At 46.6% G+C, this 22,429-nt stretch overlaps 1 protein-coding gene across 3 annotated transcripts in view; it reads left to right on the forward strand.

The window, feature by feature from the left end:
- The window catches only part of EXOG (exo/endonuclease G), a 48,148-nt gene extending 26,416 nt beyond the window's left edge, over positions 1-21,732 (forward strand). Inside the window, exons 6-8 of one of the 3 annotated variants that reach the window (XR_008747318.1) lie at positions 10,116-10,280; positions 18,843-19,039; positions 19,403-21,732. Coding sequence is in view for 2 of the 3 variants with exons in the window: in XM_055804599.1 (XP_055660574.1) it covers positions 10,116-10,280; positions 18,843-18,905 (228 nt within the window). In the remaining variant the exon portion in view is untranslated. Of the gene's footprint in view, positions 1-10,115; positions 10,281-18,842 lie in introns of all 3 variants that reach the window. The other 2 variants (XM_055804599.1, XM_055804600.1) reach the window with 2 other exon arrangements.
- Positions 21,733-22,429: the final 697 nt, after the last annotated feature.

A 22,429-nucleotide genomic window follows, 5' to 3' on the forward strand; every position in this document is an offset into this window, starting at 1 on the left:
AATTGCTCCCTACGACTGCCTGAAACTAGGCTGCAGTGAGGGGGGTGTGGGTCTCTCCACCCGAGTAACAAGTGATAGGACAAGAAGAAATGGCCTCAAGTTGTACCAGGGAAGGTTTAGATTGGATATTAAGGGTTGGGTATTAGGGAAAATTCCTTCACCGAAAGGGTTGTCAAGCACTGGAACAGGCTGCCCAGGGAGGTGGTTGAGTCACCATCCCTGGAGGCATTTAAAAGATGTGTAGGTGTGGTGCTTAGGGACATGGTTTACTGGTGGGCTTGGCGGTGTTAGGTTTACAATTGGACTTGGTGATCTTAAAGGTCTTTTCCAACCTAGACAATTCCATGATTCTGCCAGTACACCACCTGGTTTAGTGAGATGTCCGAGCAGGCATGATTTCACAGCCTTCTTTAATTTGGTTCATGTACTTGAAGCCATGGATTTTTCTAGTGGAAACTTCCAGTTTCTACAAACCCTACTGAACTGGCCAGCTAGGGCTGTGCTGTCCCCAGGGTCTGCTGGCCGGACAGGTGGCCATGTCAGCCCCAGAAGACTGGAAGGTCTCCTGCCTGCCAGGTGCCTTCATCATCTGTGCTGGTGGGTGGAATGGGCTGTTGAGCTATGATAGCTGGTTTTGGTGGGAGGTCTCCATGGTGAAGCAGCTCCAAAGATGCATCTCAGGCAGGTGGATAAACCAGAGCTCCTTAAAGATGGGACCGCAGGGCAACAGAGGGGGTTTTTGGTGGCAGCTTGCAGGGAATAGGGCACCTCTGGTACTGTAGTGCCTGGGTCTCTACGTGTTTAACCTGTGCCAGCCTGTGTGAAGAAAATGCCAAATCCCCCTGTGCCCATCCTAGTCCCATGTGTTTGTTGCTCAGCAGTGAAGCTGTGGAGGAATTTATATATAAACCCCAAAGTGCTTTTGCTAGTAACCTGGCTCAGTGGGGAAGTGAGGAGCAATTTTCCTCTTATTTTTGAATTGTCTTCTCCTGCAGTCACAGAGGAAAAGCTTTTCTCACCATGCAGCAAAGGAAATGTACCTTTTTTTTTTTTTTTTTTTTTTTTTTTGATTCAGGTCCGTCTAATCAGCTCCACCTACACAGTGCTGGTGTAGCCAGTTCTCACACGCTTCCTAATAGCCATCTTCCTGTGCAATTAATGGCTTGTCCGCTTTTGCCATAGCCTGGAGGAAAAGACCAAACAAGAGCTTTGAGTATTTGGTTAAAATATCTGGAGTGTCTGTGTGGATACTCTGGGATGGATGCTCTGGGATGGCTACAAACAGCCCCCACTTTCTCGTCTTGTAAAATATTACAGAGCAACTGGCCTTTTCCGTCATGCCCTTCAAAGAGGGCAAGTTTTCCACCTGCCATGTGAAAAATTAACAGCTGTGGCAACATAATATTCCCAAAACACTCACTTCCAAGAGCTGAATGCAAAGCTTTTGATGTTAGTTTGAGAGGTACAATGGCTGGGATCCCCACCGGAGTGTCCAGTGAGTGGGGAAAGATGCAGAAAACAGGTCTGGAATGAAGTGCTTCCAACTTTGCTTAAAAACCAGTGTGGAGGTATTTAGCAGATGACAGAAGTAAATTTGGTTTGTGTCAAGCATAAATATGCCCAAGACAACAAATACAGGCCTGTGCAATTTTTCTTTAGCAGCTCTCAGCAGCCGATGAGCCAGGGCTCGGCACTCAGCAGGCTGGAGCTGGGGAGGGAACGGGAGCACCCACCGAGCTGCTGGTGCTCAACAGCCTGAAGTCCTGTCACATCTTTCCATGGGTGCGCCCATCTGGAGGAAGACCAGCCTGTCTCCCTGCCAGCCTCATTTTATTCTCATGTATTAAGAAAAATAAGCCTTCCTCCCCCTACACCTGTTGTGTGACCCAGCTGATGCTCTTTGGTGCTGTGGTCCCTCAAAAGCAGGGTGGCCATGGCACCTGGGGAGCCACAACGGGACACAAAGCGTGGTGAAATGGAACCATAGCTGGATTAGACAGCCTGGCTGTAACAGTGGGCTTGAACTTGGATTTCATTACTGAAGTGTTGTAAGATGCAAGGTAAGTGAAAACTGAAGGGTGTGAAAGCAAGGCGAGAAAGCTGACCTAACCGGTGACAATGCTAGAGGGGAAGATGCCAAATCATGTCCCTCAGCCATCAGCAGGTCCCTTTGGGTGGAACCTGAGCTGCTTCAGTGGCAGCTGCAGGACCTTCTGCAGAACATCAGCCCTGTGATGCCGCTCGGCGAGGTGGACAAGGTAGGATTATCGCCCTATGCCTGTGCATGGATATGCATGTAATGGTCCCAAAAGCAGATGGGCAAGAAGTGTAGGGCTTGCTGCAAGCGCTGCATTTGCAATGCACACAGTTGGTTTCCTTTCGTCACACGTGACTTCATTTTTCAGTCTCCAGCTCTGGGTACTGAGGCTTCAGTCTTTCCCTGTCTTTATCTTACCTACACCTCTACAAGCTGAATTCCATCATCTGCAAGGAGATACCACTCCTCTCCCAGTCCTCTGAAAGTGGGAAGAGGAGAGAACATAACCACTGTCCTGCTTATTTATTTGGAACACAGCGTTGCACCTAACTGAGCTCACCTCAAGCTGTGATGCAGCAGCTTGAGCTCCAGAAAAAGGTGCTGGGGTTAACCTAAACGGTTTTAACCCCATCTTGAAGACAAATGTATTGCTCTTCCTATTGCTACACTACTACTAACTGCATTGTTATCAGACTGACTGTCCATTCCAGTCGAGGGAAATCTAATCAGAGAATCTGGTAGAGCTCAGGACCTCATGGCAAGGGACATGCTGGTGGCAGGGCTGCCATTCCCCACTGCCACCCCCTGTCCGGGTGAACTTTGGAGCCCTGGAAATACCTGCCATGGTTAAAGAGCAAACGGAGTGATTGCTTAGTGTGTGATAGCCTGGGTGACAATATCTTAACCTTTCCGTTGGGCTTTGTCACAGGCATCCTGTGATGTCAAGCAAGTGTAATGGGGAAAAGCTGTGCGGGGAGAAGCTGTACTGGAGCAGTGAAAGGCTGTGGTAAAATTTCCCCATCCTCCCTTATCTCAGCTCCAGTCTTCAGGTGCTTTAATGTGGAGGGGGGGCAGGATTCCTGTGGGTGGGAATGCAAAATGTATGTTCACGTGGAGTTAGGATCTGCGTGTGGCTGTGTGGGAGAGGAGTTTTGGCTCCAGGGTTATGTTTTCATTATATGAGATCTGTGCTGTAGCGAGTAGGAGATTTCAGGAAAGAAATCGATGTTCCTGCCATCAGGATAAGTCCGATCAGTAGCAGAGCAGCACCCTCGCCATCCCTGGACTTGCCTGTCCTGAGCCCTTGCCAGGAGTTGGGTATCCAAAGCAGACCACATCCTTCTTGCAAAAGCCATGTAGATGAAAAGCAGACACATATTGGAGATGCTGGAGGCCAGTATTCAAACACCCCTGCACCCAGTTTGCACTGGGGGTTTGAATTCCAGGTTCCCGCTCCCAGGGGGGACACATTCACCATGGGGGTGTAGGAGGCAGTGGGACATGAACTCTCCTGCTAAAACATTCGTACTTTCCCTAAACTGCTCAGAAGCTCTGGCTGTCATTGGGCCAACGAGGGAGGATGCAGTCCTCACTGCAGAGCTTATCGGTGGTGCAAGGTGCGTGAGTCTCTGCCCTGCCAAGGCTGTAAGTGCCATGAAGAAGTGGGTGAGACTGTGCAGGAGCATGTCTGGGCGCTCCCACAGAGCAGCACCCCCAGGACTGCAAGCATGAACGGGAGCCCCAGGTAGGTCTGGGGTCTCCCATGGCCTTAGGAGTCTGAATTAAAACCAGAGATGCCCCTGTTACATGTGATAAGACTTCAGGGACTCAAAGTTTAAGCCAGGTGGTATTTCTTTTTAATGCAAGATGTGCTAAGCGTATAAAGCATCCAGCCATTTCCATGCTCTTTTGCTTGCCAAACTCTCCCCTGAGCATGACCTTCCTCACCCCCATCGCCCCCTTCACCCCCGTGGCTCTCCTCATCTCCATGTACTCTTTCAAATCAGCACCTTCACTTTGCTCTCGCCAGTTTGTACTCCTCCTCCTCCTCTGTTGGAAGCTGCCATCACCAAAGTGAGCATGTTGCTTTTACTAATAGCAAAGTAATCAATTTGAGTCAATGTATACATTAGTAATGGCCATGTAATTCTAGTGCAAATTAGGTTTGGGCAGGCTGCAAAGCCTGAGACATCTCGTCTTCCTGAGCAGTTTGGATTTACTGTCCTCTGGGGAAGGCCACGGTGAAACGCCCCCCTACCCCCCTCGCAAATCCTCCCTTGATTGGATACAGTGTGGTCGTCTGATTAAAATTGTGCAGTGGTTCAGAAAATGATTTTCAGCCAGTGCTTCACAGTAAATTACTTTTTTTTTTCTTCTTTTTTTTTTTTCTCAAGACAACACATTTTTACCTCAAGTACAGCTGGACGCTGAAATGAGATGCTCCAGAAAAGCAAGATGCTAGTGAGGGAAAGGCGGAGAGGGGTCAGGGGAGCACCCAGCAGCGGTGATGCCCTGCCAGGGACCATCCCCAGTGCATCTCCCATGAGCCCAAAGCCCGGCACCCACTCCCATGGTGATGCTGCCCACTTAACACCCAGATCCTTTTCCCTGCTCCGAGTCAGGCAGCCGGCAAGGTTTGCCAGTGCCATGCGTAGGCAAGGAACCACTGCACTCCCACGTGGGGTGTCCCCTTTCTGATGTGCCTTGTCTGTGCCTGTCACCTAACCGCTTAGGGAGGTAGATGGGAGGGCCAGAGCCTGTGTCCCTCCTGCCACCCTCCTCTCTGCTCTCTGCCCCGATGGCCACTGCTGCCCCAGAGCTATGTGCCCAGTGCTGGCCATGCAGCATTTTCCAGTCCTGGGTATTAAAACTGAAGGAAATGCACATTTTTTCCTCAATCCGTGGAATGGGGTCTCCTGTTTTCCATGTGAGCATCCCAAGGATGCCTAGAAAACCCTCTGTCCCTAATGCCTGATCCTGCACTAGCTCACTCATCCAAAACGCTGCTGATGCTCTCTGCAAGGGGAGAGCTGCCTGCTCTCTTCCATCCTGTGGCAAGGGCTTGGCAGGGAAGGATGTGTCATCCAAGATCAGTCCAAAATGACTCCCCTATTTTTTGGGTTACCCAAAGGAGGGTCAGGAGGTGCACTGCTCTGCCAGTTTCTAAAACAACAGCTTAAATATCTGCTTGCAGGAAGGTGTTGGTTGTGACTGGTGATGACAATACTGTCCCAATTTCAGCATGGTTAGACCTCGAGGAGGCATCATCAGATTTAAGCATGCAGCAATGAGCCCTTCCTGGAGGCCTTCCATGGACCTTGTGCCCATCCTGTGCACTGAGTGCTGGGCTGCGTCTCCAGGCATTGGGCATCCAGCGGCGAACACATCTGGACTGAGCCCCGCTCTAAGCAGCTCCCACCCTATGGCAGGGGGGCTGTGCCTGTGTAAGGAGGTAGGATAAGGGATAATAATAATACAAAAAATAATCCATGTAAATACTGCAGCAGATGTGTGCCGGAGAAGGAGTAGTTGGTGGTGGGGAAAAGGGAGAGGTTTTGGGTTTTTTTAATTAGAGGTGGATAATTTATTGACTGTGTGCTCACATGTCTATGTGTCATTCAAAGTGTCTTTCAACAAGCGGTATGGCATTACTTATAGGGACTCATCCACTGAGTTGAAGGTCTGAATTTACCATCATTATTTTTATTTTCCTGAAGGGACTGTGGCAGCCAGGGGGAGTGGACAACCACAGGCAGTAAAGCACCTTTACGTATGCCATATGTAAGATGTATGTTTGCATTCAATTAAATGTAAAATTTATTTCCTCCCTTTTGAGAAAAAGAATTTAAATGCTAACTAGAAGTCTACCAATGGCAGTGAACCACTTCACTCTTTAACATCCTTGGAAGCAGAAGAAAATTTGCACGTAGTGCCAACACGTGGAGAATCTTGGACACAACTGATACCAACTTCCCCCCTTTGCTGCGACACAGGGTCTCTCCACTTCGTATTTGCTCCGTGAGAAGTGGGTAGTGTGAGGGAGGGAAGGGCTGTTTATTAAATTAAGAAAATACATTTCACAGCATATTGGCACTGAGCTGGAAAGGAGCAGCTTGGTTGCCCACTCCCTCTCCCGGTCCCCACAGGATCCTTCCTCACCGGGGATGATTAGTGCCGTCGTCCATCCAGTTTGAAATGTCACATTTCCTGCTGCAATTAGAAGGAGCTTTTATCTGCGGGATGTATGTGTGTGTGTCTGAGGGGGCGTTTTCATTCCCTCCAGGTGAATGTTTTAGTAAGCAACATCCAACACATAACACAAATACTTGAAAAGAAACATTTTACTATTACTAAAGACTGTTATTGCAGCTTTCATGACCTTTCAGAGATCCCTGGGAACTGAAAGAAGGAGTGGGCTTATGAAAGGAAGCACGATCTTGTTTTTAAGCTGGGGCACAGGAGAGATGTGGTTTCAGCATGCTCAGTTCCCAAAAGCTGCTGCTGTCACCCTTGCAGGGCTTGCCCACGCCAGCCCGCTGGCACCCAACAGCAGCAGCTGCTCAGCCCCTCTGGGGACCACCTCCAGGCAGCTGGCAGTGATGGTCCACAACGTTTTGGGGGAGATAGGGCAGAAGATGCTGAGGGGCTCATGCTGCAGGTGACCCCATGGTCACACACCGTCTCTGTGCCCTGCTCTGAGGGTGCTCAGCTGGAGGGGGTTGAGCCCAAGCGGTGGGGCTGCCTGAGCTGGGCAGGGAGCTGGAGAACCTGCTTCTGGGGACTCCAAGGCAGCAGAAAGAGTGCTAGGAAAATATGTGGTCCAAGGATAGGTCTTGGGTACGGGGCTGGCAGCATCCAGGCTGTGTAATGTTTGGCACAGTTTCTATCACAGCCTTGGCTCATGCCATCTAGCAGCCTTCTGTAAGGTACCTGGGTGTAGCTAGGGTGAGGACATGGGCTGGGGACTTTCCTCCCTGAGAAATCTGTGTAAAACCAGCCACTTTCGGGGGGTGAAGGCGGGGGGGGGGGGGGGGGGGGGGAGGGGGGCGGGAGTGGAAAGACACATTAATGCAAGATGCTCTGTATTGTTTGTAATAACCAGGCCTCCAGCTAATTTACCAGTACAACATATCTGAACATGCTTTGAAGGTCATGAAAGAACAGTCCTGCTTGAGGATTTCATCCTAAATACGAAATCCATCTGATTCTGATTTGACAATATAACTGCAGCCATAGGATGAAATTTTCAGTTCTATTAGCTGTCAGGTAGGCCCACTCTTTTTAGTGGAGCAGAGTACAGCTCCAAATGGGCCAACACAGCAGAACGGAGGTCTTGACTATGATGTATAATTTAACAGGTTTATGTATTTTCTTCCCGTATCTTCTGTATGCATGAGAAGATGAGATTCCTATCCAAATGACTTAAGACTTTTCAGGTTTGACCCTACAAACCCTTATTCACACAAATAGTCTCAGTTACTTCGAAGGGGACTCTTCATAAAAAGGAAATTTGTGCCTTTGGGGTTGAAAAGGTAGAAAATGAAAACATGGAGTCAGTCATGGTGCACCACCTATATAATTCAGGGTACACATTTAACAATATAAGCACTAATATATTGGGCATGGTGGCCAAAATTGTCAAAATTACATCCCTAATGTTAGATCTTTTCAGCTATATTTGGGGTGCAAAAGGCCCTGAGGCATCAGGATACAGAAGGAGATACTTAACTTTATGTGACAGCGTTGTTGACCTTTGGAACATTGTTTCGGGTGAAACAGTATGCCATGAAAGGGAAGTCTGACAAAGTGCTCTTGTTTTTACAATTACAGTACTCCAGGCTGCTGTTGTTCTTCGGGAGTTTGCACATTTAAGCACCTTATTTAAAGGGTAAAGTAGATCCACACTCGTGGTCAGTTCTGCTGGCTCCTTGGCCCACCTCACCTTCTTCATGGTTTTTGTCTCCATCTCCAGCCAATGGTGCTACATCCCTCCCAAGCTGGTTTTCAGCCACTGGCACCATCCTGTTTTGGTCCCTGTTAGTGCTGGCTTTAGCAGGCATTACGAAAGAGGAATGTAGGAACAGAGCAGGATCAACACGTGGAGCCCCAGCTCAGGATGTTGTCTTGATGTTTGAGTCCCCAGGGCTCTCATCATCCAACATCTAATGTCAAAATCATGTCTCGCTGATAACATATCGTTGTTGTCTTCCTTTGTGTCATAAGTCTCCGGGTTGCCTAAACAGCCTGGTTTTTTGTGAATTATTTGGCAGTTACTCCTGCTCATCTGTGGCCTTTCCATAACATCAGCTGCATTGTGAAGGTCAGAAGCCTTGTACAGGAAAAAAACTATTCTGTGTTTGGGTTAAAGGGTGTTGGTCTAGCAGGGAAGAGGTGCATTTGCTGTTGGAGTGTCCATGCTGCTGCTGCACATGGCCTGAGGATGGTGTTGCATCCTCCGCTCAGTGATCCTCAGCTCAGTAAAAGCCAAAATTTGAAGCCTCACAAGAGGAGTCTTAAAAGCGACCTGGTACACTGAGATAAATATCTCAGTCTGACTTTCAGGACGCACTCTGTGGGATCAGGTCCTCGCTCTTCTACCTCAGACACAAAATAATTAGCAGCCACCTTACGTGGCCTGCATTAGTTTGTCATCAGTCTTAGTTATAATGGAGACTGAAATGGTTCTGCTATTGACCTGATATTTTAAAATGTGCTTAACAACTTAAATTTAAACATTGACATATGACAATCCTACCCTTGGTTTTCAAAAGAAAGTATAAAAAATATCAGATGAGGAAGAACATAATGAGAAAGGAAATTTGTGAGGACGACTCACGATGAAGGGTGCAGATATCATGCATCTACCAGCGATTGTAACTCTCTTGCCTTATAACCACTTTAGAGCACAGGATGAAAGCTCAAAACTCAAAAGAAAATACTTTTGTGTACAGATTAACATCTTTTCTAAAGCACTGTTATTCCACGTTACCTGATGTGTCCATGTATCTTACTACATGTGCTCTGTGTGTCCTGCTACCTTCCCTCGCACCACGGTGGACTGTGTTGCCATTTCACTTTTGGGGTGACTGCAGAGGTCTCAGACAAGGCAGTGGGTAATGGCCCAGGATGCTTGTGGCTTTCAAGTAGTCCCTGTCCTCCCAATTTTCCCTCTACCTTACTGTTTTTCATGTACTTTTTCCTCTTTTGCTCTCACTTCACTTGTTCCTCCCTCGTTCCTTGGTGTTCTGGCACTGCCTTCGCTGTGCAATTCACCAGGGTTTGTCCGCTTCAGACAGGGCTGATCTGCAGGGGAAAATGCCTGGATTTTGAATATACAAAAGAAAAAGCATGAAGCCCAGCGTATTAGTAAGGGGCAGGCTTTAATTAACTAGTCATTATTGCATTACTCCACAGTAGAGGAAAGATGACTAATGCTATGTCTGCTTCTGGCGTACAACTGCTGTCAAATTCAGCGAGGTCTTATTAAACATCACAGAGGTGTGACTAAAGAAAATGATGAGCAGAATGTGCAAAAATAGCAGTCATGGACCTGCCGTGTGCGCTATGAATTTCTAATCTGGGATGGAGGGGAATGTCTGGGCGGGAAGAGCAGGAAGAAATTGCTGTATTTTGCCATCAAAGAAAAACAAAGTTAAGTTTCAGGGAAAGCCATCCTAACTATGAAGTGATGGGTGGGTGATCCTCTGGCCCAGGTGCTGCTGGGTCTTCTGTCATGGCCTTCCTGGGTGCTGATCCCTGCTTCAGGCATGGCTTATTCCCTTTGTAGGAGACAGTTGTTGACTGAAAAACTCAGGAATGTCCTGAGAGGAGAGACCAGAGCGCTGGTCTGTCCTTCGGTGTGTGGCCAGCACTATGGGGTGATGGTCTAATTTTTCCATCTTTCTGTCCTAGGTGTGGTGCATCTGGGGCAGCTTGGCTCCAGCTCCAGGGATAGACATAGAGAAAGTCTGCCTCTTGGCATACCCACAGGCTGTGGGAGGGCTGGAATAGAGGTGTGGTAGGTTGCTGTCTATTCTTTCTGCTTAGAAACTCAGTCTCCCATCTGTCAATCCTCCAGGGCACCCAATGTCAAAATATTCCTGTCCTGCACAGACTGGGTGGTGCCTTACTCACTGATGGTGCTTTGAAGAGCATGAGCTGTACTTTGGTGACACAAGAGAGTGCAAAGTGGCTGAAGGTGTCCGTCCGATGGGAGATCCAAGCTCCAGGAGAGGAAAATCAGGTACATGACTCTGCCTGGTGCCTATTACCAGCTCATGACTCCTGCCGTCTGCCCCCAGGTTTTCTGACTTCACCCTTCAGAGATACATCTCCTGCTGAAGGCACGGGGAGGTCCCTGATTAGGCAGTCTGGAGCGTCCTAACACAGCAGGACACAGTATTTTTGCTGTCACTATACTTACGTTAATTACCTAAGCAGGTCATCAGAATTGGACTTGCAGCTTCCTGAGCCAAACCCTTCTGAGATACACTTTTATTTAGGAATCAGCACCAAAGACTGCTCTGGAGAGCCAGGGCCTGCTATGAAACACGCAATTGTCTCTCAAAAGAGGAATAATTTTAGAACCAGATTTGGTACTTATGTAAAAACTGCGCAAACTGTGGTGACCCCATCGAGCCCGTAGTCATGCCAGTGGCAGTCAGCCCCATCCTTCCCATTCTCGCCTCACATTACTGTCTCTCTTTTAAAGAAAAGATATAATTGACAAGTGCTGGCCAGTTTTTATGCGTTAAACAATTAGAACAGTAAGCACAGAGGCTTTATATCACTTCTGCTTTCAATACCTACCGTCAGCATCCTCCTCCCCAATGAGTTTTTAACAGCTGTGTTGTTTTGAGATGTGGCGCAGCACCGTTAACAGCTTTCCAGAGCAACTATATTACTTTTAAGTAGAGCATTACAGGGCTGAGTACCATTTCTTTCAGGGATGCAATTAGGTAGGTGATGGACCGTGATGACTGGTCAGGTAATTTATCAAGTGCTGGTGAGCTACTGCCCCATATTAACAGAATGATCAATGGTGATAATACAAGTTTACTGAAAGAAATGGAAATGAAGGAACAGCAGGGTCTGAACTGGGTGCTGGTTGGGTTTAACAGGCATTGCTGTGTGCTAATGAAGCCCTGCAGAAAGAAAATGAAAACTGGAGCTCAGGTCTCTGGTTCCCCTCGTGCCCCACCTGTGCTGCAGAGCTGCCTCACCTGACCCTGCTGGGTACAGGAGCCGTGCAGGAGGGAGCGGGGCTGCACATCACAGCACCAGCATGTCCCAGTCGGATGTCTAGCCTGGATCCTCTGCAAGCTCTTCCAGGGAGGGAAGAAACCATGACCTCTGCTAAGTGAGCTGCACTGAACTCAATTTCTAATCAATGGAGAGATGTGTGTGCTTCTAATTCTTTACGCACCCATTTTAGGGTGGGGTGAGTAGTGTCTTACGCTCCACTGTCTCTGGTGGCAAGATTTCCCTGCCAGCAATGCTACAAATGCTCATTGTGATGTGCAGGGAGGTACCGCTCATCAGATGCTCTTTATGGGCTTCCTAGGCAGGACTGCAAGTTCACAGCACACCTGTAATGCAGGTTATAATTTTGAAGACAAATGGGCAGACAGACACAACTATCTCAAGGTCAAGTGTGGAGTCAATGAAACCCAGAAGTCTCAGCCCCGTGATGCAGGCTTAGGCACTTGATTAAATTATTGCACTGATATTTTTTTTTTCTTTTCCTATTGCCATGCTATTATCACCTGCTTGATAAATTGCACATATTAATGATCCATGAAAATATAGAGAAATAAAATTAATGAGGAATTTCAATGTCTGGAAACTTTAGCCAAAAACCTAAAAGCAAAACCTTAAAGACACAAATTTCAACACAACCAAAGTTCTCAAAGCCGTAACTCAGCTGCTGTCTAATCTGTAGGTGCCCCAGGGTTTAAGTTTCTTTTTGGTCTATATTTACGCCCTCTTTTTGAGTTTATATTGAACAAGATATATTACTCTTGCCTGTATTAAAAAAAATATATAGCAAAATATTGTATTTTAGATGGATTCATGCACAGCAACAGCTAATCTGGAACTGTCATCGGTCTATGGATGACTGAGATGTTAAGAAGCCCATCAAGTCTCTCATTTGCTATATTATCAGTGCTGATCAGTGACAGTTCACATCAAAAGAGCCTGGTAGTGGGCTGTAAAGCTGTTGTAAAAGATCCAGGAATCAGAAAAAAACTCCAAATTTCTTTCAGCTAAAGCCAGGTAGTGCATTACACCCTGCTGTAAGGATTAAGTACATCGATTGATTCATTAACTTCATGGTGTCCACAGTGGGACTCTTATTTTAGATAAACTTTTCTGGCAACCATACACTGTAAGTGTGTCAGAGAAAGGGAGGAGAAGAGTGCAGACCTCAGCTCTGGAAAGTGTTTTCTTGTATGGCAGCAGCTGTATTTCTGTGATATTGCATGTATTTAGCTGAAATTTATGGGTGGAAAAGAGATTAGTTAGGCACATCTAACATAAAGAAAAAGAGAGCTACATTAAACCATAGCTGGAATCTGCGGCTGGGTCACGGGAAGACTGTATAGATCAGCTAGACAAATTTCAGAGGTGCGAGAGACGTTCACCCAAATACCGTGCTTCCCTCTAAAAGTTTCTTGCTTGCAACCATTATAAACTGAATTATTTCTGGTCAGGAAAAGATGGGAGGACATCCTCCCATCTTATTTATTTCATACCATTTGTAAGAAATGTGAGCCTAACTCTTGCTCGTAGCTGTCCTGTGCTTGTGTGGGAAACCAACACAACTTTACACCCCTTTTCTTGTTTCTAGGCCTGAGCTTCATTTAAGGATTTTTAACATCGATGGAGTGTTAAAAAAGAGATCTTAGCACCAAGCTAAATGATGAGTCCTCTCATATGGTGTCTGCTTAAGAGACCTTAAGGTTCCAGGATCCGATGTGTTCAGGCAAACAGGGAAGCAGACTAGTTTCAACATCCACGTCATAAATCAAGAGCCGTTAACGGAGTCCGGTACATTAGGAAGCAAATACATCAGCAGAGATTCACAGAGCTTGAAATATTCAGGGCTCCAGCCATGGACACTTGGCTGTGGTCTCTTCCCACAAAGCTGTCCAAGGGAAGCGGTTGGGCTGGAGAGGTTTCCTCCAGCTCTGTGAGAGTCTCTCTCGCATGGCTCTGGTCCAAACCAAAGCAGATATCCCCAATTTTGGTCCGGAGGAGAAATGGAACATCTTTATCTGCTGTTATCTGCGGCTTTGGCCATGGTCTCTATGAAATTCTGGCAATGCATTTGGAGAAACATGCCCACAACAGAGAGAAGGACAGGGCTCTGGGCCTTTCCAGCCTCGGTCTGCATGTGCTGCTGGTGGCTGGCTCAGCACCCTAGCACGGAGGCAGCCTGCGACTCTTTTTGTTTCTCATGCTTTTCCTCCCTGTTTCACAGCTTTTTTCACGCTTATCTATATGCTTTTGAATACAGTTCTGTCATTCAACTAGCAAGAGGACTCTCACAGCTTACTATGAGTTTTTTTAGCAGTTGGGACTTTCTTTGGCGGTCCTCTTGGCGGTGCACTGGAAAATTAACAGTTCAGATCCCTCACAATGAAATGTGAGCTGAAAGGGTCAGTGCCCTGTGTCTTTCCGTCTTATAAATACCCCTGACTTTCAGCTTTGCGGAGAGACAAATCAAGCTGCTTGCTGGGCTGACCTCCCCTTCAGACATCAGTTGATAGTCTTTCTCCCGACTTGAGGAGTAGCCTAAGAAGGGAAGAGAGATTTCTGAAGTGAAAAGTGCCCTATGATGAGATACAGGAGCCAAAGAGACACAAACTGCTCCTGGACTCCCAGCCTGTGGATAAGAAGCTAACTGACACTTATGAGTGAGTGGGGAAAAAATGCCTTAAACCCTTGTGACACTTATATAACTTCAGGCCCGGGATGTTTTCCGTATAAAGGAAGGATGAGTATTGCCAGGGGCACCTTTCACGATAAGAGCAAGCCAATAAGCTCTGAAAATGGAGAGTTACTAAAAAACAAGCCTTCAGGAAAATCCAGAACATTCCCTATCAGGCTTGGGTCTCTCTTGGCAGCAGGGCACAGAGCTTGGGCAGCTGCTGGTGGCTCCCAAAACTGGCATAGGTCAAAGACCTGAGATGAACCAGGGTTTTGGGCGATACGGGTGGGATTTTTGGTGGGGAGGATGCTGAAGGGTGGGAGTACACAAAAAGAAGAAGAAAGTGCCGTGTTTGGAATGGGGGCTGACACTATGGAGCAGAGGAGACATGACTTTGCTTGGTGAGGTGGGCCCAAGGCCGTCATTTTTCTGGGATCTTCCTAAAACCAGCAGGTCCTGCTTACTTCTTTCGAGCCTTTAATTCCCCTCCAAGAAACAAAATGGGAGAGCATGGAGCACATGACCACCTGAGGTCCCTTCCAACCTGAGTTTTCCTTGAATCCTACTGGGATGGTGTAAAGAAGTAGGTGCTTAGGAGCAACCATTGATACTGGAGCTTTGTAGATAGAATATATGAGAAAGACAGGGAAGGGAGATGGGGAGGATGATCACCATGGGCCACCTTTGAATGTAGACCTGTACACAGTTCTTTTGCCAGGTGATCCTTAAGATGCTGCTGTTTGGTGGCCCATTAGCTGATGGTGGTGAAGTTGTCTGGCATGCTGCACTCAGGAGGTAACTGCCAGGCTGAGCCTGACCTTGTCTGACCAAATTTAGGCCATTTGGGACAGGTATTGGCAATGGAGGGAATTCAGACCAACCACCTACTTCAGATGTTTGCTCCCTTCCTAGTTTTGAGAGAGCGGTAGATGCCTCCAGAGGGGTGGCTTGACCCATCTTACCCAGGTGTAGGTGAACACCTGCTGTGGGGTTTGTTCCCCCTCAGAGCTTTGTTTTCTCCCTCTACAAATATTAGCACTACATTTGGTTTCTGTGTTCCTCATCAAACCAGGTGCTGCAGCCCCTCCTGCTTCCCTAGGAGCAATGGGAACCACAGTTCTTTTACAAGCAACTTGAAAAGGGACCAGTCTTCAAACTCGCCTGCCTGCTGGTGTGATTGCTACATCACTATTGATGTCCACTAGGGAAGTGTCTGGAGGCAAAACATGCAGCTGCAGAGGTCTAAAGACAGGCTGAAAAAGGCTGGGCCTTTATGCTTTCAGGAAAGCATGTCCCCTGCAAATTCTTCACTGTAGTCCCATCTACTGACATTTAACGCCAGCGCGTCCCAGCTTGCTCCAGGCAAAAGGACATCCCGGGCACCAAGAGAGTGCACAGGACTTGGGTAAGTTTCATACAGCTCATAGGTCTTACCTAAAAAATACGTTTCAATCTCAGCGTTAGGGTCCCACGTGGGTGCTTTTTGCTGTCTTGCGGTTGCTTTCCACTCCTATCTCTGTGCGTACTGTCCTTTTTGCCGGTTGATACAAGGTGGCAAGGAAGCGTGTGTGGCAGGTGGTGGGTGCGCAGCGACAGCCCTGGTCCTCTGCGAGCTGCGCCCTGGGAAGCCAGAGCTGCCTGACCCTGGCATCTGCACTTGCATCAGTCTCCTGTTCCTCCTCTCAATCCCCACCTGAGGTCAAGCTTTGAAAGAGAGGTCAGCTCCATTCGAAGGCTGTTTGGAGACTGAATCACTTAGTGATGAGTCATGTGAAAATTAAATTGATGCAAATGTTAATTTGACAACCTGAAAGTCTGGAGAGGGTTCCAGCCAGACCACAGGCTTTGTGCTAATGCAGCTGTGCTTCCGCCGGCCCGGAGGAGATTTTACAGCAGGTAAACACGGAGTGGGAGAGACTTCCCTACACCAGAATTATCTTTTCTTCCCAGAGTCTGACTCATCACAGGTATCTCACAGGAGGGGAATCTCTGCAAAGAGCCTGTATCACCACCCTGTCACTGCCTGGCAGTGCTCCTGATCAGTGGCCCTGATTCTGGGCTGCTGGATTTTTTGTTATCAGCATCAAAGGTGCTGGACACAGTGCTGCTGCCTGACTTGCAGAGCGGCTGAACACTTCCAGCTCTCCTAATAAATCATTAACTACTCCAGAATGATCACTGAAGTGTACAAGGAAATAAGCAATTATCTCCTGCCCTAGAGGAGCAGATCCTGTCGAAAATGAGAAAGTGTCTGGGGATAACAATATAACTAGAATAATTAAATGCTCTTTTATGTTTGTTAAATTCAGGATTATATTCTAATTTTACCCTCCCCCCCCTTCAAAGTAGGGGGTAATTAACTTTGAGGCATCATTACTGGCATTGACCGACCTTCTCGTTGTTTGCGTGAGAACAGTCATGACGTTTTGCACCTGCTTTGCACGGATGTGAACGACTGGAGCAAATGTAAGGAAGGGAGAAATAGGATCTGTACTTGCCACATACAGACAGATGTCTTAAGGTCACGCAGCCAGGCTTACACAAGTGTGGCAATGCCAGAATTGAGGTTGTCTCCGTGGCGCTTGCAGCAGACCATCAAATGGTTGCCGAGCCCTGTACAAACTTTTAAGACTAGTTAATGATAGGTTTCTTACCAAAATACAGCCACGTCAGTGCGCTACATCAAGTGACATTTGAAATGCCCTTCATTTCCAGATCATGATTTAAGGCAGAAATAGAATGATTTGCTTTGTCAAAAGTAGAGTCCACTTGGAAAGCTTGAATTCTTTCTGTCTTTGTAAGTGACGGTTAAACCATGGGAGGTTTGTTTACCCTGTGTCTAAAAAACAGTTCTGGCCTGCTGCATTTGGACTTGGATTTTTCATTCTTTTTTATTTTTTTAATTGTCTCCCAGCTCAGGAAGCAGTCAGAAAAAACTTTCAAATAAGAGTTATTATATTACTTGTTTACCTAATTAGGCAATTGCTATACTTTTCTTAATCGTATATATTACATTACATATTTCAAGACTGGTTCACTTTGAATAACATTTCTGAGCATCATGATAGGCCTTTAATTAGTCAGCAAGAGGTCAGAAGAACGTTAATGGGTAACATTTGTAATTAATTTAAATGAAACACAGCCCCAGCTTCCTTAAAGGTGATAAAACCATATCATCTTTATATATGTAAAGTTTGTCTTTATGCATATAAATATAGAGGGCTTCATAAAGACTCCATAGAATTCCTGCCTCCTCATTCTCTACCTTTTCTGACCTATCTGGATTACATCTGACTGTGTTATTATTTCAGTTGGGAACTGATAAACCATTGCAAGTTAAACACTAGCAGTTCTAAACTTTGGCCCAGGAGGTGAACAGTATTCATGGAGTCTCTCCTGCCTCTTTTCCTGGTGCAAGCCGAGTTACTTGCTCTGGAGCAGGCTGCACCGGCAGTGTTTCCTGGTTGGAGTAGAAGTCCTGGTATTCCCACAGGAGAGACTGAACTTGACATACTTTCAAGCCAAGAAATGTTCAAGACAAATAATTTGAACAAAGCCGGAAGGAAGTACTAAGATAGAACTAAAATCTTTGTTAATCAGCCAAGGGTAGGGGAAGTGTAAAATACCCTAGGGACAGGTTCTGCTCTTTTATTCAGCATCTTCTCTCTGCAAATAGCACCAGTAACATTCCTGCAGGGCAGGCATGCTGGAGACGACTGAAATGTAAAATGTTTAATTTGCTTAGGTAGGAAAACAGGAAGAAACAAAGTTTCTTTGTGCAAACAAAGGTTTCATGTCTGTCAGGCTGATTTTGTCCCAGAGAACTATAAAAAATATCAGACAAATGCAACCTATGGGATAAAATATCAAAATCAGAGAAGTAAAATTTTCCAGGCTCAAGCAGTCTATTGATTTCCTTTCAGCAACATGTAGCTCATTTGCCACATTGCCAGCTACTACAGATTTACTCCATGTTGCAAAATAACTTGACGTTTCACTTGGTGCTCCCAGTACCAATGGCAAGCAGAGCAGAGTCTGGCTTCCATTACACTGTCTCACCCCAGATAAAGCTCAGTTGCTGTGGCTGAGGTGAAAGTATGAGAAAGTCTGGCTCTCCCAAAACCTAAATTCTCATCAACCAGGGAACAAAGAACTAAAAATTAATTAGCAAAGAAAAAAAAATATTAAATGTGTGCAGTCTTAGCAATGAGGTCTTGGTTCTTCAGGGTCCTTCTCAGTGAGGTTTGGAGGGGTGGGATGGGGAGGCTGGTGTTGGCTGTAGGGTTGGGAGCATCAGCCCTGGGAAGAGCATCAAGCGAAGACACGAGTGCTAGGCGCACTGTGCATCATCCCAAACATATCTGGCAGCGGGTGTACCTCCCTGCTGGGGACTCTGATTTATTTACACAGATGAAGGTTTAGCTAGCTTGTGCAGGGTGAGGATGAGGATGAGGGAAAGGTCAATGGCAGCGGGCAGCACCGCTGTCCTTGCAACACCCACATGGCTCATGAGCTGGGGGGCCCAACCAGTGCCCCCCCAGGGATGCAGCACAGCCTGAGTCCCGTAGCAGCCAGCAAAGCATCCGGCATCCAGCACTGAGGTCACTTGTTTGTTTGTTATTGTCATTGCCACTTTCTTTTTTTTTAACTGAAGGATGTGGGGGGTTTTATTTATTTTATGTTATTGGATCTCACTGAGCCTTTGTAAGAGAAGGGAAGTGTATGTGGGAGGAGCGAGGGGGAGGTTATTGTACGGCTGTTGTTAGAGACGGGGTTAATGGCCCAGAGATTTGATAAATAATTCTGTTTAATTTAAGCCTCGGGAGCTTCTAATCGAATTGCATCACCTGTGGTTCTGCTGCTTTCTTCCAGGCCAGAAAGAGAGAAGAAAAAAGCCCGACAGAAAACCCCGACCTTTGCTACAACCAGCTGTGATTGGAGGCTTTCCAAGCCTGAGTGAGCTGGGTGAGGTGGAAGGGAGGCGTGTTCCCTCTAAAAGCCCTTTCCCTGGAGAGCCCAGGCTATGGATGCCACAGCCAAGGCGCCGTTTGAAGCAGCCTGGGCAGCTGGTGAGGTTATCACGGGTAACAAGTCAGCCAAACACACAGCAGGGGATGTAGAGCGGCCGCTTTGCTTCATTTAGTGGCAAAGCAGATAGCATGGTGTCCCCCAAAAAGCTCACCCCAACGTCAAACACCAGCTTTTGCATTTTCCAGCGGCTCATGAGTAAAATAAGCCTGGGGGTGAAAGGGAGAGAATATGCCTTGGTGCTGCTGACGCCGATGCCTTGTAACCTGGGTAGGGCAGTAATAGCTCATCCTAGAGCAATAAGAGCTACAAAATATCTGATTTTATTAGTTATTGCTCTTTCAAATGGATAAGCAGTTTTCAACCAAAACATAGACTTTTAAAAGCTTTTCTTCTTTACGCAGGTTAAAACTGGGATCTGTGTCCTAGAAGTTGCATCCACCTTGCTGTAGTATTTCGAAAATACCTGGAGCCTCAGGCTGTGAAAGCAGAGCTTGGAAAGCAATGCTCGGGGAAGGCTGCTAATGACCTGGAAGATGACTGATACTTATCCTCACTGAATTGGCAGTAAATGTGAAAGAGATAACTGCATCTTGATTTTAACAAATTCTTTAGATTTCCATCTCCACGAGCGCAGGGTTAGATTCCTACTGTGCACGCATCTTTTTTAGCTCTCAGACATCCATGCACAGCTCCACTCAGGTGAGAAGGGGCAAGAGAGACGTGGAGTGGTCCCAGCAGCAGATGCTGCTGCACAGCAGCCTTTATCTCTTCTGCTCACGCCATTCAGCATACTTCTCTCTCTGTTATGACTGGGAAGTGGCTCAGATGTATCTGGGAGCAAAGCAGGCTGCAAGCAGTATAAGCTACACTGGAAAAAGGCACCCTTATTTTGGGTTTAAAAAAAAGAGAAAAGAGGAAAGAAAAATCTGCAGAGGGATTTAACTCTAGAGGGTTCATACAGCTAAAAAATGTCCCTGTTCGAGTCAAAGCTTGAAAACCTGGTAAAGCCGGACACAGTGAAGGGAATGATGTGTGAAATGCAGAGGGGATGTGTAGGGAAGGAGACAGATTTGCAGAGGTGGCTATGCAGCGGGGGGGCAAGGAAACCCAGTAAAGGGCTAAAAGCATGCATGGCAAAGCCAGGGCAGTGCTGGCTGGGGAACAATGCATGACGTACGTCTTTTGGGGCATGGGAAGGAAAGCCAGGAGGAACTACAGCACACAGCACGTTTTTCTGAGCTCAGCTTTTGGTGAGCATCAACGGGCTCAGAATCAGTCCCATGGCCCAAGGCAGTGCACGAGGTGGAGGGACAGGTGGAGGGGGCATGGGTCATGGGCACGGGAAGGAGCAGAAAGATGCAGCAATAGGGACCTGTGGCTGCAGACACCTGCTGTGCAGCACCTGCAGAAGCTGAGCTGGAAATACCCATCCCATCCATGGAGAGAAGATGGAGCTGAAGTAATTCTGGTGGGTACTGTCATGAAAATACTGTTCAGGTCACCATAACTAATGTCCTTCTTTTAGGGGAGGGCTGTCACTGGGAGACGAAGGGTGCCCGAAGCCAAGACCGAGGCACGGTTGTGTATGTGCATGCGTGAAGCTTGCACGGAATCAGCCAAAGGCTCACGTTGAGTCCCGTCCCTTCAGACTCATTTTGAGGGACATTTTTTCTCTGTTCAGACCAAAGACCAGGCTATCCCTTAAAAACTACCCTATCCCACGCAGCTCCGCAGACGGCTGTCTCCTGCAATCAGATCAGGACTGGCAAAAGCCTGCATCTGAACGGCGATGCATGGGCTTTTTAAGAAGCCATGTGAGAGCAGGCACTTGCCTTCGGGAACCGATCACAGGGTGAAGAGCAGGGTGACTTATTTTAGCAAGGACACGAACAAGAAGAGACCACGGCAATCATCTGATTTGCCTTTCTGCACAGTGAAGGCAGGCCATGAGAATGTGCCCAGCGATTCCTGCAGCCATCCCAGGCTTTTCTGGGTGAGGCAATGGGCACCAGCTGCAACATTTATAATTACGTGCCCCCTCCCCAAGCGTGTGCCTACCCATAGCCCAAGGAATCAAGAGCTGAATTCAGATTTCAGAAGAATATGTAATAATGATAATCACAATAATCACGCTAGTGCTGTATTGCCTACATGGATATGTTTGGTGGGTGTGCGTGTGTCATTTGGGGGAATTGAGCACATGCTCATGCACTATTGACCCTGTTGTTTTCCTGCCATTGATTTTTAAAGGAAACATTCAATTAAAATCCCATTTAGTCTGGCTAGGCAGGAGCCGGTATTATTCAACTGATAAAGAGAAGATAAGGCTTCAGAAGCTTCACATGTGTTATGGGACTAACTGCTGAAGTTTGCACTAGGACATAAATCCTCCCAGTAATCTGGTTTGCTTGGATTAAACACTGCAATATTCAGGCTGACTCTTTATTTCTGTGACATCTCATGGACCCTGCAGCCTTGAGCTTGGTGCTACGGAGCTGCACATAGAAACTGGAGGGGTTTGGTGCCTTAGTGTGGGACCAAGAAAGCTGGTGGGCAGAAAACTCCCTGTGCTAGCTCAGAGAATGTGGGAAAAAAAAGCACCACATCTTCAATTCTGCCCTTTGCCAAGAATTACAGGTCTTCTAGCGGGTGTTCCTGCATACTCAGGCTTTGTAAACTTTAATTAAGGAACAGCTGAATAGCAATTTTAAATAAACACATTTTCAATGTAGCTCTCTGAAGTTGGAATTAGTGGTAATTCTTGTGAGGATTTAACCATTTATAAAAATGTCATGCCCTCTGTAGAAGGAAGCCCTGGATCAGACTTTTTTCAAGTGTTTGGACCTATGTTGTCAGAGGATCTCCAGGCTGGACTACCATAAGCACTGACCATTTATTTCGGTGCCTGTACAGAGTGTCTTTAAAAAAATGCAGTTCTAGTCCTACCTGCTGAAGTTCCCCAAGAATAATCTGCTTATAAATATCCCCTGAAGTCAAATATACCAATCATATGTAGCCTTCAATTTGAAGCTAAATTTACTTTCCTTTCTTGTATATCAGGCTAATTGAATTACTGAAACAATTGTGGAAGAGGATGATTACTGCAGCATATATGCCCGTATTTTAGTTGCAATTAAGCTAGTTTCATAAAGAAAGTCACTCTTTCTGAAGCAAAGTCCCTAGTTTATTTAATGAAACCAAACACTTCATTTCCAAAAAAATTGAGACTGTGCAAATACAATCATTATAATCTAATTCCAGAAGAATTAAGAAAAATATCAATCCAGGAATTCATTAAATGCCTTATGTGTCAGGATGACCTTTAAGGTTTGCTAGTAATCTACATTTTCAAATTTTTAGGCCTTTTTTTTACAGAGTCTTAGAGTGAACAAAGAAGCACTGATCATATTTGTTGCTTAGCAAATGGA

Source organism: Falco peregrinus, chromosome 5, assembly GCF_023634155.1.
Source record: "Falco peregrinus isolate bFalPer1 chromosome 5, bFalPer1.pri, whole genome shotgun sequence".
Classification (NCBI taxonomy): Eukaryota; Metazoa; Chordata; class Aves; order Falconiformes; family Falconidae; genus Falco; species Falco peregrinus.